At 47.8% G+C, this 14,881-nt stretch overlaps 1 protein-coding gene across 1 annotated transcript in view; it reads left to right on the top strand.

Moving 5' to 3' along the window:
- The first annotated feature begins 11,566 nt into the window (after positions 1-11,566).
- Positions 11,567-14,881, top strand: part of GDF10 (growth differentiation factor 10) — a 43,769-nt gene continuing 40,454 nt past the window's right edge. Inside the window, exon 1 of the mRNA XM_014535672.1 lies at positions 11,567-11,718. Coding sequence (XP_014391158.1) covers positions 11,567-11,718 — 152 coding nt within the window. The remainder of the gene's footprint in view (positions 11,719-14,881) is intronic.

Here is a 14,881-nt window from a genome sequence, read left to right as displayed (position 1 = left end):
TATTGCCTGGGATGTGGTCGTCTCAAGGCTCAACAAGGGAAGAGTCACTCATGGCTGTTGCCAGGATTCAGTTCCTCAGTGGTTGTTGGCATGTGGGCCTCTCCATGGGGCAGCCCGTTTTCCTCAGAGGAGGGGCTCCTAAGGCAGAAAGCACTAGGAGGGGAGAAGTCTTTCTGTAGCCTAATCCTGGAAGTGACATCCCGTTATGTTTGCTGTTCTCTCTTCATTGCAAGGAAGAGTCTAGGCCCAGCCTAAAAGGGAGGGACTCCCAAGGGGGCAGGAATACCAGGAGGCAGGGCTCCTTAGGCTGCCAACCACATACCTCATTAAATAAACATTCTCTTCACATCTGTGCTGTGGCCATTCTAAATCAAAATGAGCTAAATGCTCACCACTGCTCCTATCCACTACACCTTTCCCATTCAGTTCTTGTATCACAGGCATTTGTCTTCTGGTAGGTTTTCAAGGTCTTATATCCCTGGGTTGTTACAAGTTTGAAAATAGGATGACTTAGGAAAGCAGGATCTGGTACCAGACACCTGTGTTCGAATCCTGGTTCTGCCACTTCAAGCTATGTGACGTTGGGGAAATTACTTAATTTCCCTAGGTCTCAGGAACTTCATTTTTTTTTAAATATATTTTATTGATTTTTCACAGAGAGGAAGGGAGAGATAGAGTGTTAGAAACATCGATGAGAGAGAAACATCGATCAGCTGCCTCCTGCACATCCCCCACCGGGGATGTGTTCGCAACCCAGGTACATGCCCTTGACTGGAATCGAACCTGGGACCTTTCAGTTCGCAGGCCGACGCTCTATCCACTGAGCCAAACCGGTTCCGGCAGGAACTTCATTTTTAAAATGTGGCTAATAGTGATATTCACCTCATGCTGTTATTGAGATAATTAGATGAGATAATATACACAAGCACTTACATAGTGTCTGGAATTCAGTAAAATTGACTATGGTCATCATTATTATTTACTCTTAAATGGAAGCTTAATTTGATTTAATTTGTAAGTATTTTTATACTCTAAAAATTACTATACTGTCTTCTAACTTTGAATGATCCTGTTATGAAAATTGCCAGCCATTATAATGGAAATTTCTCTCCTTGTAATTGAGTTGATATTTTTAAAAACTTGGATAGCCATTGAGTTATTCCTTTATATTTTGTTTTTTGGTGTCTATATAAAAACATCTCTCATTTTTTATTGTTCTCCAATGATTTTTATGGGTCTTGTAATTTTAGGTCAATTAAGATTTTCCTTCATTTGGGGAAAGTTTCCTCTATATTTTCATTTTTCAATTATATTTCTTCTGCTATTGTCTTCAAGCAAAAAATTATTTGTATATCAGACAATATTTGTCTGTCTATCAAATATTACTTTCTTCTAATCCAGTTTAGCTCTTTATTGTTTTATTTCATTTTGCTTAATTTTCTCAATTCTGTCCTTGTCACTGCCTATAGATGCAGTCTTCTTTTTGATTACTTTTATGTAACTTTTCTTTCTATGAAGTTTGAATCTTATTGCTACAGGGTCATATTTTTAAATCTCCTTTGGTTGTTACATCATTTCCTCTTCAAACCCTTGTATCTCTTCTTTGAGCTCTTACTTCAGAGAGGTGACATTTTCTTTAATTTTATTGATTTCATGGATTTTTTCCCCCAATTTACTTGCTTGGATGATATCGTGCTTCGAGCATGTATTTTTCACTTGCCCATTGTCTTAGCCTTTCCCTCCTTTTTTAAATTCTCATATTATTGTGGACAAAAAAGGGCCATATATTAAACCTGACAAGCTCAGGAGAGGCCTGCATAGCATACCCTACAAACTCAGAGACAAAAAGTAACCACATAGGATGGCCTAAACATAACAATTCCTAACAAGAAGTGAGCCATAGTGAGTAGTCAAGTCCTAGTCCTAGGCCTGTGGGCTTCCTTGACAAAGGTCAATCTTTACCTTAGGTAAGCTTGTCTGTTGCCTTTTTGCATCTGAGGTAACATACCTTTGAAATGTCAGAGTAATCTCCTTTCCAGACCCCTCAGAGTACAACCTCCCATCAGAGCATGAGACGTCTGTTATCTTGTTCCCTAAATCCCTATCTATGTTCCATATATGCTTATTGGTAGCTATCTTATAACTACCTATGTGAAAGAAGCATGTGTTTCTCTGATTTATTCTTTATCCAATCTCTCAGATTTCTCTCTTTGCTTTCTCTGGCCTTTCTAATCTACCACCAATGAATTTTATGTAACCCCTTTATGCCTCCTCCTTTGATTCTAATGTATAAAATAAGCTGCAAAACTGACGTTCTTTGGAGCATTTTTTCAATCCATTGAGATTTTGCTTTCCAGCAATTGTCATCAGTTTGGCTCAAATAGACTCACAAAAATTCTCTGCAAGTTTGGGTATTTATTTCATGGACCTCATGCATCAATACCACTCTGCTTTCTTTCTGATCATTACTTAGTTTAGAAGGGAGTTTTTTCTTCTTGTTCCAGTAGTTGTTGAATAGCAGACAAGTGGGCTTGGTTTTGGTCACCAAAAATTCTCACCGACATTCTGCCCTAACCGGTTTGGTTCAGTGGATAGAGAGTCAGCCTGCGGACTGAAGAGTCCCAGGTTTGATCCAGCCAAGGGCATGTACCTTGGTTGCGGGCACATCTGCAATAGGGGGTGTGCAGGAGGCAGCTGATCAATGTTTCTCTCTTATCAAAGTTTCTAACTCTTTATCCCTCTCCCTTCCTCTCTGTAAAAAAATCAATAAAATATATTTAAAAAAAACAAAACAGTTTTACACAGAAACTTGTATGTGAATGTTCATAATAGCATTATTCATAATAGACAAAAAAAGTGGAAATAACCCAAGTGTGCATCAACAAATGAATGGATAAACAAATGTGGCATATCCAGACAATGGAATATTATTTAACCATAAACATCTGAAGTACTAATATATAACATGGATGAACTTTGAACACATTATACCAAGTGAAAGAAGTTAGTCACAAAAGGCCATATGTTGATCCCACTTATAAGAAATGTTCAGAATAGGCAAATCCATAGAGATGGCAGCAGATTAGTGATTGCCAATGGCTATGGGGGGAGGGGAACTGAGAGTAAATGCTAATGGGTATGGGGTTTTTAAGGGTATAATAAAAATATTCTAAAATTAGACAGGAGTAATAATTACACAATTTGTGATTATACTGAGAAGCACTAACTTATGCAGTTTTAAAGGGTGAATTTTATGGTTATGTGAATTGAATCAGAAAACTCAGTAAAGCCCTCTAAGCCTTCTATAGTGCTAATGGATCAAATAGAGATAAATGACTTCCCTTCATATAGAGTTGATGCACTTTCTTCGTCTAGAGCAGCGGTTCTCAACCTGTGGGTTGCCAACCCTGTGGGTCGCGACCCCTTTGGGGGTCGAATGACCCTTTCACAGGGGTCGCCTAAGACCATCAGAAAACACATATATAATTACATGTTGTTTTTGTGATTAATCACTATGCTTTAATTATGTTCAATTTGTAACAATGAAAATACATCCTGCATATCAGATATTTACATTACGATTCATAACAGTAGCAAAATTACAGTTATGAAGTAGCAATGAAAATAATTTTATGGTTGTGGGTCACCACAACATGAGGAACTGTATTAAAGGGTTGCTGCATTAGGAAGGTTGAGAACCACTGTATCTAGAGCAGTGGTTCTCAACCTTCTGGCCCTTTAAATTCAGTTCCTCATGTTGTGACCCAACCATAAAATATTTTCGTTGCTACTTCATAACTGTAATGTAGCTACTGTTATGAATTGTAATGTAAATATCTGATATGCAGGATGGTCTTAGGCGACCCCTGTGAAAGGGTCGTTCGACCGCCAAAGGGGTCGTGACCCACAGGTTGAGAACCGCTGATCTAGAGCCTCTCATTTGGGTGCTGTACTTCATTTATAACTACTGCAGGAGAATACAAAGCTAACAGCAACATCTGATGATAATTATCCCGGCAGTCATGTGCTCTATGGATTGGAGCAATGAGTAACTAGAGACAATCAAAGCAATTAAAGAGAAAATTTCTACAAAAAATAAAGAGCCAAGGACCAATACTGAGAAGTTGCTATGGAAACAAAATAGCAGGACACATGGGAATTGGGAACTGTTGCCTGAAGAACATTTCAGAACATAGCTATAGTGGGCTGACCAAAGAACCAGGGCGTCTACCCAGACATGGCCTCAGAACCTCAGGGCTTTAGAGTTCACCTACCAGTCAGGGGTAGTGCCTTCGGTGACCCCCATTGGCCACTCTGCCTCCACAGTGAATGTAAGAGGGAATTAAAGGTTTCTGAATCTCTCCATCTTAGTCCCTCTCTTTCTACCTGTGATAGCTGGTCTCCAAAGATGTGCCCCCTGAGGAACATGCCTCCCAATATTCGTATCCTCCTTTAATCTTCTCTCACTTTGAATCTGGCTGATCTGCCCAATGAAACCAATGAAATGCAACAGAAGTGACACTGTGACTTCTCGTGCTGGGTGATAAGAAGTCTTGCAATTTCTGCCTTGGTCTCTCAGAACACTTGCTCTAGAGGACCTGGCATGATGTAAGAAGTCCAACCAGCCTGAAACCATCATAATACAAGAAAGCCCAGCCAGCCACATGAAGAGGCCCTGTGCAGGGAGAGATTCTCAGCCAGCCGACGATGTCCCAGCCATCCTGGCCCACATGCCACATGCCAGGCATGGAGCAAAAAAAGGCATCTTGGCCATGACCGGTGTGCTAAGTGGTTAAGCATTGGCCTTTGCACTGAAGGGTCAGGAGTTTGTTTCCTGGTTTAGGGCATGTACCTGGGTTGCAGGTTTTCTCCTTGCCCCCGATCAGGGAGGGTGCAGAAGGAAACCAGTTGATGTGTCTCTCTCACATTGATCTCTCTCTCTCACACAATCTCCCTCCCTCCCTCCCTCCCTTCTACTCTCTCTGAAAAGCAATGGAAACAAACATCCTCTGGTGAGGATTAACAACAACAACAAAAGGCATCTTGGATGTCCAGCCTAGGTGAGGCTTCAGAGAACTCTAGCCCCACACGACATGTCACCCCAGACGACACCTGAGTGCAACTGTATGAAAGATCATTCAGCTGAGCCCCCCAAACCACAAAAACATGAAAGAACATAACAAAATGTTTAATTCTCTGAATTTTGTGGGTGGCTTATCATACGAAGAAAAAATAAAGAAACATTAATCCGGAAAGCCACTGTGAGGGCCACTGTCTCTGCAGACACTCAGACCACTGGCATGGGTCTGGGTAAGTGGGGGCCGTACCCGCTGCCCCCAGGAGCTTTAATAGCTTCCCCAGTTGTGAGTACCCTTTGATACCAGCCCACTCTATATTTCTTGCCACAGGAGAGCCAGAGAGATCCCAGCCAGCTCCTTTGAGCATAGAGCCCATGGGCCCCACCAGGTTTGTCTACCTCAGACTGCTAATTTCTCCAGCAGTGGGCAGTGATTTGGGCAACGCCCAAGACCCTGTCCTTTGTTACCTGGCTGAGTCTTCATTTCTCTGTCCTAGAGCTCTGAAATACCCTGTTGTTCCCTATCACATGCATGGGGAGATTCGCTGGTGAACCTGGGAAAGATCTGGAAAGGGAAGCGGCTGTATGACTCAGTGCCCAGCAGAAGTCCACAGTCCAGACTGGAAACCACCACATGCCCTGGCTCTCCCTACCTGTGGCTTTGGGCTCTGTACATTTTATATTTTACTAGTAGCCCTGCGAACGAATCCGTGCGCCAGTAGGTCGCTGCTGCCCTCTTGTAGCTCTCTGCCTACTGCCCACCCTCCTATAGCTCCCCCGCCCTCCTCTACCCTCCCCCCCTCATAGCTTGTTGCCCTGTCCCCTCCTGTAGCTCTCCGCAGCCCCTTGTACCTCGATGGCCCACCCTCCTGCTGATGCATGATCTGGTCATGATGCACTTGGTCGTTATGCCTCAGGGCATAATGGCTAGAGATCCCAGCCAGCTCCTTTGAGCATAGAGCCCATGGGCCCCACCAGGTTTGTCTACCTCAGACTGCTAATTTCTCCAGCAGTGGGCAGTGATTTGGGCAACGCCCAAGACCCTGTCCTTTGTTACCTGGCTGAGTCTTCATTTCTCTGTCCTAGAGCTCTGAAATACCCTGTTGTTCCCTATCACATGCATGGGGAGATTCGCTGGTGAACCTGGGAAAGATCTGGAAAGGGAAGCGGCTGTATGACTCAGTGCCCAGCAGAAGTCCACAGTCCAGACTGGAAACCACCACATGCCCTGGCTCTCCCTACCTGTGGCTTTGGGCTCTGTACATTTTATATTTTACTAGTAGCCCTGCGAACGAATCCGTGCGCCAGTAGGTCGCTGCTGCCCTCTTGTAGCTCTCTGCCTACTGCCCACCCTCCTATAGCTCCCCCGCCCTCCTCTACCCTCCCCCCCTCATAGCTTGTTGCCCTGTCCCCTCCTGTAGCTCTCCGCAGCCCCTTGTACCTCGATGGCCCACCCTCCTGCTGATGCATGATCTGGTCATGATGCACTTGGTCGTTATGCCTCAGGGCATAATGGCTAATTAGCATATTCCTCTCTTATTATATAGGATTGCTGGTTGTCCCAGGTCCAGGCTGGACATAAGCTGCATGCTGGCAACAGGGTGCAGCATTTCCTGGGCTGCGTTCTTGGGGAGGGAAGTCATGTTTCAGAGGTTAATTCTCTTTATGTGCTGTCAGTTTTCTCCTTCTAACCCTATGCCAGGGTCAAAGCAGAGTTTACTTCTTGGGGTGAAAATTCCATTCTTACTCCTATGCCTGGCCTTGGCACTAGCTCACTCCATAGGCAAAGCACTTTTCCTTCAAGGTGGGCATGTGTGTGACAGCTGTGTTCTCCAGAGTCTCAGGGACAGCGTCACTTGTATGTGACACTGAGGGGTCAGCCATCAATGCTGTTGGTGTTCAGACCCATGATTTCTGGATTGGCTGTCACATTCATGGGCCTCCAGCCAGTGTCACTGATGCTCTTTACCTGTGTTGGCCCCAATACAAACCTTATTTAACTGAAACCAGACCACCCCTAGATGGGTCAGGTGCAGAGGAAGTAAGGGAGAGGCTTGAACAAGGTCTATTAATGCAATCTGTTTTAAAATATCAACAAACTCATTAAACACACACACACACACACATATACACACACCCTTGAATGATTTGAGTATTCTTGGGGAGGCTGGGGATCTGACTAGAAGTTAGCCCTTGATATGTGCTCCCCTTAGGCCAGTAGTCTAGAAAGAAGTAGCCAGTAATAGTCAGGGAGGTGCAGTGGGGCAGCTGGAAGTTGCCCAGAGCCCACCCTGCACCACCCAGGGAGGTTCGACTTTCTCTGACTCCTTTGTGTACTCTCTAATCCTGTACCACAAGAAAGAAAATCCCGTTAGCCGAGCATTTGCCAAAGAGCAAGAGAGCCAAGTAAGAGCCCAGGAGTGATCCTGCTGCCCGACTGGGGAGAAGCCACTGGGCGAGAGGACATGGAATTCAGCGCGGTAATCTCCTGTCAGGATGATGGCTTAGAGCATGGGCCGATGGCAGAAGACCCGTGTCAAGTGAGGAAGTCACTGAGCTTGCCTCTTCCTCTATGACACAGGTAGATGCAAGAACACTCTGCCTCTTACTAACCTTGTGCTCACTCACTGGCAAACCATGTGGATATGAAAAATGCTCTCTAAAGTACAATGTGAGGTATCCTCACCACTCTCACTGCTGTCAACAGCAACATGAAACAGGGCCTGTAGAAACCTATCATCCCAGCTTCCCGCACTCCACTTGGCAGGTCCAGGAGGGTTCCAGGTTGCCACAATCTTGTCTTTACCTCCCTATAAGCACAAGCTACCTCTTGTGTCTAGAGGAGAAATCGAATCTCCTTAAAAATAGGCTGATCTCAGACTTGTCTGGCCAGGGGGAAGTAACATTCTAGGACTTCTGAGACTGGGCCAAAAGAAGCCTGTAGCTTCCATCTGGACCTCTTGAAACTTGCTTTTGGAATGCTCTCCTGGTACTCACTTCCATGCCACCTGAGAGACCACAGGTGGTGTTGACAATGGCAGCTGAGTTCCCAGCCCATGACCTGAACAGCTGGCGTCAGTGAGCCATTTTGGATGTCCAGCCTAGCTGAGCCCTCACACCTTCCAGCGTAGCCACCATCAGACTGCAACTGCATGAGACACCCTAAACCAGAATCCCCCAGAAGAGCCCAGTCAACCGAGAAAATCAATGTGAGAGAGACACATTGATTGGTTGCCTAGAAACTGTTAATAAATAAAATTTAACTGAGTAAATTTGAAGACATAATTGGCTTTATTAAATCGTGAATTGGGCAGCATCTCATCTAGCAAGCAGAGAGCTACTCCTAGAGGTTACACAAGGAGTAAAAAGAAGGATGAGACAAGAAAGTCATCAGCAAGAGAAAAATGCAAGTTCATTGGAAGAAAGTAAGAGTTCAGGTGACGACAGCTTCTCATTGGCTGAGCTGTGGCATTTCCATTGGCTGGGCTTGTTGCTGGGCTAGAAGAAAATCTTCTTTCGTCCTGCTGGAGTAATCAAGTAACTGCACTTTCTATTTAGCGGAGCAAGGTATGTCTCTTCCTGAGGGGGTCATAATTGGTGTCTTCCTGTTTGGGGTAATTGATGTTGAATGGTAGGACATGAGAGCTTTTCTGGAGATCTTCCCAACTCCAATGTTTATTGAAGTTCCTTTATGAACTTTCAAAAAACCAAACAACCTTCTGATGGATGGTCCCCACTAGATAAATTTCCTAGTCCAGTGACTAACAGAGTTGACCAGCTGCCTGGGCATAGCCTGCTTCTTTGCAGCAATGCAAAAGCCTTGTGCAATCGGAGGCCTCCCTTCCATGGAGGGAGCACCTTAGGGGCAGTTGAAGGAGGTCCAGTACTGTGTTCGTGTTTGGAAATTTCTAGAAGCCCTAGGTACATCCACAAAAGAAGGACATTGCCATGTTTCACCATGGGAACCTTGGGTTTCTCGAGCAACCAGCAGGCTCCCTTTGTGACTATGAGGTTGATGGAACCAATAAGGACTCTTTTTTATGCTAAAGCTCAGAGTGAAACTCACAGCTCAATCATAGCATCTATGTTGGTCCTTCAGCTGATATGAAGTGTTATTACTTCTCTACTTTTACTTTTTATTCCCCAAACTTGTTTTATTTCTGTGGTTTCATAATATTATTATATGCATCTTTGTTAGAACTCACCTCGATTTTTTTTGTGGGGGGGTGGCTGTGGCATGAGGGGTGGAATAAGGCAATACTTCCTCATCTCTGTAATGCTCTATAATGGCTGGGTTTGACTGCATCAAAGCAAGCTTGTTGCTCTAAGTCTTACACTAGAAAAAAACAATTCTACCAGCATCCTTAGTAGCAGGAGTATAAAACCACAATGCCTGCGGTACCATAAAGGTGGTAAATAGCAGTGCAGGCTTCTGGTTAAATAAATCAGGGTTTCAGACTTCGTGTTGTCTCTTACTAACAGTGAGATTTTAAACAAATTCTGCCTACAGCCTTCTCTGTCTTAGCTTCCCCATCTGTAAAGTGAGTATCACATTACCTTGCCTTTCTCCACAAGGGCTGAGGAAACTATATACAACATCTGGGTCATGACACCAGTAATAACCCCATGGCTTCCTCAGGACTCTGCATGCAGGGCTCAGGCATTTCTCCCCCCCCCAACCCCCGCTCACCCACAGGATGCTCACGCATGGCTCTGAGGGGCAATCATCCCCTACTGGCAGATGTGGGTGCCAACACTTGAAGGACCACTTAAGCAGCTGGATGGTCTGAGGCTGAATTAGAATCCAGTTCCTGCCTCATCAAGGCCCACAGAGGCAGAGCTCTGGACTGCTGAGCTCGCTCTCTCCCAGCGTATAACTGAGGTAGAGCCTGTGTTCTCTCTGTCATTACCTAGGCGGAGACCTGAGCCCCCGGGGGATGGTTCTGCAGGGCCTTTGCTGCTTTCATGGCCAGCCTCGGCCTCCTGGCTCCACAGCATGCCAGGGGGATCACCTGCTGCTCCCTCCTCAGCCCTACGGAGCCCAGTAGGGTAGCAGGCAGGACCGGGCTCTGTCATCTGTGTCAGCTTGTATAGAGCCAGTCATAGCATTGTCACTTTTAATAAAGCAAAATGCCCATGGGCCTCTCCCAGCCCCCTCTCTTGAGCCCCTAGGGAGCCTCTCAAATTGCACTTGCCACACCCAGTGCTCCCAGCAGGGCTCCGCTCAGTCACCCAGGAAGGTGCATGTGGGCATGTACAGGGCAAGGCCCAGGGCCTGCTTCGTGGCCTGGCTATGGTTACTGATAGGCTCAATCAAAACCCAGGTGGCATCTCACCAGGGTGTCATGGAAGACAGGCCACACCTCTCAGAACCCACGAAAGTTCGTGGGACTTTGGCCACAGGCAAGGCAGCGACGAGAGAGAGTGAGGCTCACCCCAGAAACTCCTGGCCAGACATTTGGAAATCACTGCTCCACAGATCAACCCTTGCTTTCCATACGTGAATGCTAGTCGCCTGCTCTTCCTCAGCTTCTTATTGTTGCACATCAGTGAACCTGTCCGGGCTCTTCAAGGTGTATTCCATGCCCCACATTCTCAGCCAGGCTGTGAGGAGGCATTGTTACTCCTGACTCACAGAGGAGAAAGCAGAGGTTCAGGGAGGCGGAGTGACACGCAGGCCAGCAGGACTCCAGTGGTGCTTGCACGTGTGGATGCCGGTGTCTGTCAGGGCCTGGGCGCCTCATGGACTCTCAGCCTCTCAGTCTGCATCCCTCTGCTGCTGCTGCTGCTGCTGGTCCCTCATTTCCAGGCTGAAGGCAGTGCTCCCTCTGCCCTCCCCACCCCCTACATCAGTGATGGAGAACCTTTTGAGCTCGGCGTGTCAGCATTTTGAAAAACCCTAACTTAACTCTGGTGCCGTGTCACATATAGAAATTTTTTGATATTTGCAACCATAGTAAAACAAAGATTTATATTTTTGATATTTATTTTTTATATTTAAATGCCATTTAACAAAGAAAAATCAACCAAAAATATGAGTTCACGTGTCACCTCTGACACGCGTGTCATAGGTTCGCCATGAAGATGTAGTGTGTGTGTGGCGGAGTGGGGGGGGCCGGGATGCCCAGGATGAAAGTGATGTGTGGGCCCAGGTTCATCTGCATGAAACTGGGATCCGGAGAACGGCGCCTCCTGCAGGTGGTCCTGGTGCTCTGTGGATGACTTTCCTCCTGTCACTCATGTCTCATCCAGGTGAGAATGGTTCAGATGGATGCTCCACCCCTGAGTGACTCATGGGATGGACACATCTCTTTGTGTGTTGGGTCCAAATCCTGGCTGCTTGCCCTCTGGGGGCTTTTGGAGAATCCCCGGATTTCGGAGTCCATTTCCTCGCTTGTAAAATGGTGATGGCAGAGATGCTGTGGGAATCCGTGAACTGCGAAGAGTGACACCACCCATGTGCTGGGCACCAAGCACACCTATGCCTCCATGGCCTCCATGACAAGGCCTCAGCAGCTCGAGCACAAGGATGGGACCGGCACTGTCGTGGGCTGCTCCTGCACCGAGGCCAGGCCTGTGGCCACACCCCAGCCCCAGGAGAACCAGCAGATGGGCCTCCAAGCGCAGCACCACCTGCAAAGGCAAGTCCAGTGCGCAGCAGAGGGAGGCCTGGCTGCCGACTACACAGTGTGAAGTGCCATTGGAAGCAGATCCGCAGACCAAAGTACTCTTTCTCACTATGCCAGCACCCCTGGCCTTTGCCACAGCCTCCAGGACCAGGCAGTCCGATGGGCAGGCGCCCAGCCTCACCTGCAGAGAGCCCATCTTGCCTTTTGTTCTGATCACCAGGCTGTGTGATCCCAAGCAAGTTCCTTAATTGTCCTGTGTCTCAGTCCGCTCTCTAGAGATGGCGACACCGAGATGCAGCTGGGCACGGTGAAGGATTTGGGCAATGTCTGTGGACTGTTCTGGAGTTTAGGGTTTCGATTCTCTCTGAAACCGGAAGAGCCTGGTGCTGTCCCACCTAACTTCCTTCCCACCCCACCAGCTGTTTTTGCAGCGTGGGGGTCAGAACTCGCAGGCCCCACAGCCAGGCTCTTGCTTCTTGCAAACAGCCTTGGCCTTGTCTGCCCAGGCGGGTGCTGGTTATGGAGGCCAGGCTGGCCACCGGGCGAGTTACCAGCGCGACCTAAGCCCTCCAGCAGTGCGCTCCCCGGAGCCGGCCCAAACGCCAAGGGGGATTTTGGTCATACTTAGCTGGTGAGTCCCCATGTGCTGCAAAGGGGGAGTGTTGGCCCTGCGGGCAGTGAAGAAGGCTGGGAGTGGAGAAGGAATGCCTGGGCCCGGACCATGAGTGAGGTTCCCAGTGGAAACTGAGGAGGAAATGGTCACAGGCTCCAGTGTTGCCAAGGAATCGTGGAGGCTGAGGTCTGAAAAGTGTCCCTCGGGTTGAGTTCAAAATAAGGCACTCGCTCAGCTTGTGGGCTGCCGTGCACCCAGCCCAACAGCGCACTGTGGGGACGGGTGAGGGCCGGTGAGCAGAGGAGGGCCAGGCCTGAGGCTGGAAAAGCGACAAGAAATGTGGCCAGAAAAGGGAGAGAAGGAGGGGGAACAGTAACGACAGGGGTGTGGGGAAAGTTGGGGCTCTTCTTTTAAGAGGAAGAGTGAAGCAGAAGCCAGGAAGGAGAGGCTAAACGGAGTGGATGCCAGGAGCAGGAGCGGGCCCTCAGAGGCAAAGCCCCAGAGGCTGGGATGGGAGGTGTAAGAGAAGCAGTCGGAGGAGAGCAGGCCGGCTTCCCCACATGCACGGCAGCCAGTGAGGCCGCTGCTGAGCAGAGGGAAGTTGGCTCGGTGAGCACACAGTGGTGGTCTGATTTTCGCCAGCAGCAAGAGACAGTCCAATATCAGCTCCGAAGAGGGGTAATTGGGTCAATCTGTTTGGCGGGGGTGTTGCCAGGGGGACCTGCCCACAGAGAGTGAAGTGGGAGACATGAAGACACCTGTCGAGGGAGCTGCAGTGGGGCCTCATTAACCTGAAGCAGGAGAGGGACAGATGGAGGCAGGAGGGTCCTGGAGGCAGGGAGCAGTAGTCCGGGACACACGAGGCTGTGTTTCCAGAATGACTGATTGTGATGGTTATAGGAAAGGAAGTCATGGGAAAAGTGAAACTATTTAGCTCTGAATGATGACACACGTGAGTAGGGAGGAGCAATGACAACCATTAGAGGTAACCAGGCAAGGAGCTGGCGTCCAGGATGGTGGACCATCCCCAGGGTGGCCCCCTAGGAGAATGACCCCCAACCCCTGTTCCTGAGATGCAGACCCATGGAAAATCACGTTCTCAGAGTCCCACTCTGCTCTTGTTGAGGGAACAGCCAGATGGGTGACATCTGAGAACCAGTCCTCCACCGATGGGGCAAGATCCAGGGCTGGGCCCTCAGTCAGACACAGGCACTGTGGTCTTAGGGTGCAGCCTGGCTTCCCAGGACAAGGCCTGTCTCTAAGGGTTGGCCTTGTCCACCCAAATAACTCAGTAACAGCAGAGCTATCACCAACACACACAGGGCGAGTGTGCACTGAGATGGCAGAGGGCTTTGGAGCAGCCATTGTTTTGAAAGAAATAAGAAACACGCGTGGGCAGGGAAGCCCCCGGGAAGGAAGGGAGTCTGTAATTACTCCCCTGCCCAGTGCCTGAGAGTGTATGTCCCCTAAACCAAGTACCACTGTCAGATCCATCTCAACTCGGCTACGTCAATGTCACTTACAAGATGTCATTTAATCTCCCTAACAGCTCTGAACTTGAAAAATGTGAACTGGCTTACATGTATGTCTATGTGTACACCTTTGTTTACCTAAGTAGAAAAATACATATAAACTCTGGTAGAGAAAGCAGTTTACAACATCAACATATAAAAGTGAATTTAGACCAATCTACACCATCTATACAAATTAACTCAAAATCAATCAATGACCTAAATATAAGAACTAAAACTATTAAAATTCGATAAGAAAACATGGGAAAAAAATCTTCATGATCTTGGATTTGGCAAAGAATTCTCAGATATTACATGAAAAGCACAAACAACAAAAGAAAAATCACATAAATTGGACTTAATAAAAATGTAAAACTTTTGTATATCAAGGACATCACCAAGAAAGTGAAAAGACAACCGATGGAATGAAAGGAAATATCTACATCTAGTTCTTCATTTCAACAGTCAGGTACAAAATAAAGAAATAAGTTAGCAGCAAAGACAAGGTGAGGACTGCTCTGCCACGCAGACATTCCCCTTATGGCAGTCCCTGCTCAACGCCAGGAGGAATGAGGGCTGCTGGGGAGGAACGCTTTCGGGATGCTGCAGTCATAGAGGAATAATGTCGGGAAAAACTTTAGACAGTAGGAAAGGGACATTCTGACTTAGGTAAGTACTTCCCCACTCCCATCCACAAGATGAATCTGGCCTCTGAGGGGACGCAGGGAGGGGACGTGCACAAGGAGGCCACAGGCAGTTGTGTGCAAGCTCCCAGTCTGCTCACAGCAGTGTCATCCCAGGGGAGCTGCTCCGCCCACCCCAGCCTCTCCACTCTCCCCATCACCTGGAAGAAGTGGGCCCACAGCACAGGCCACCTTAGGGTTAGAGGGGGACCTGGAGGGCTTTCCCAGTCTCGCCCTCATGGTCGCACAGGCCTGGAGACTGACAGGACAGTGGGGGTGGGGCAGAGGAGCCCTCACCTGGTCATTTCCTTGTCCTCTCCCTCCTGCTCCCACAGTGACCCAGTGCAGCCAAACCTCCCCCCACCCGC

Source organism: Myotis brandtii, unplaced genomic scaffold (genome assembly GCF_000412655.1).
Source record: "Myotis brandtii unplaced genomic scaffold, ASM41265v1 scaffold148, whole genome shotgun sequence".
NCBI classification, from domain to species: domain Eukaryota; kingdom Metazoa; phylum Chordata; class Mammalia; order Chiroptera; family Vespertilionidae; genus Myotis; species Myotis brandtii.
Note: the sequence above shows the minus strand (reverse complement) of the source record. Positions and strands in the feature narration are given on the sequence as shown.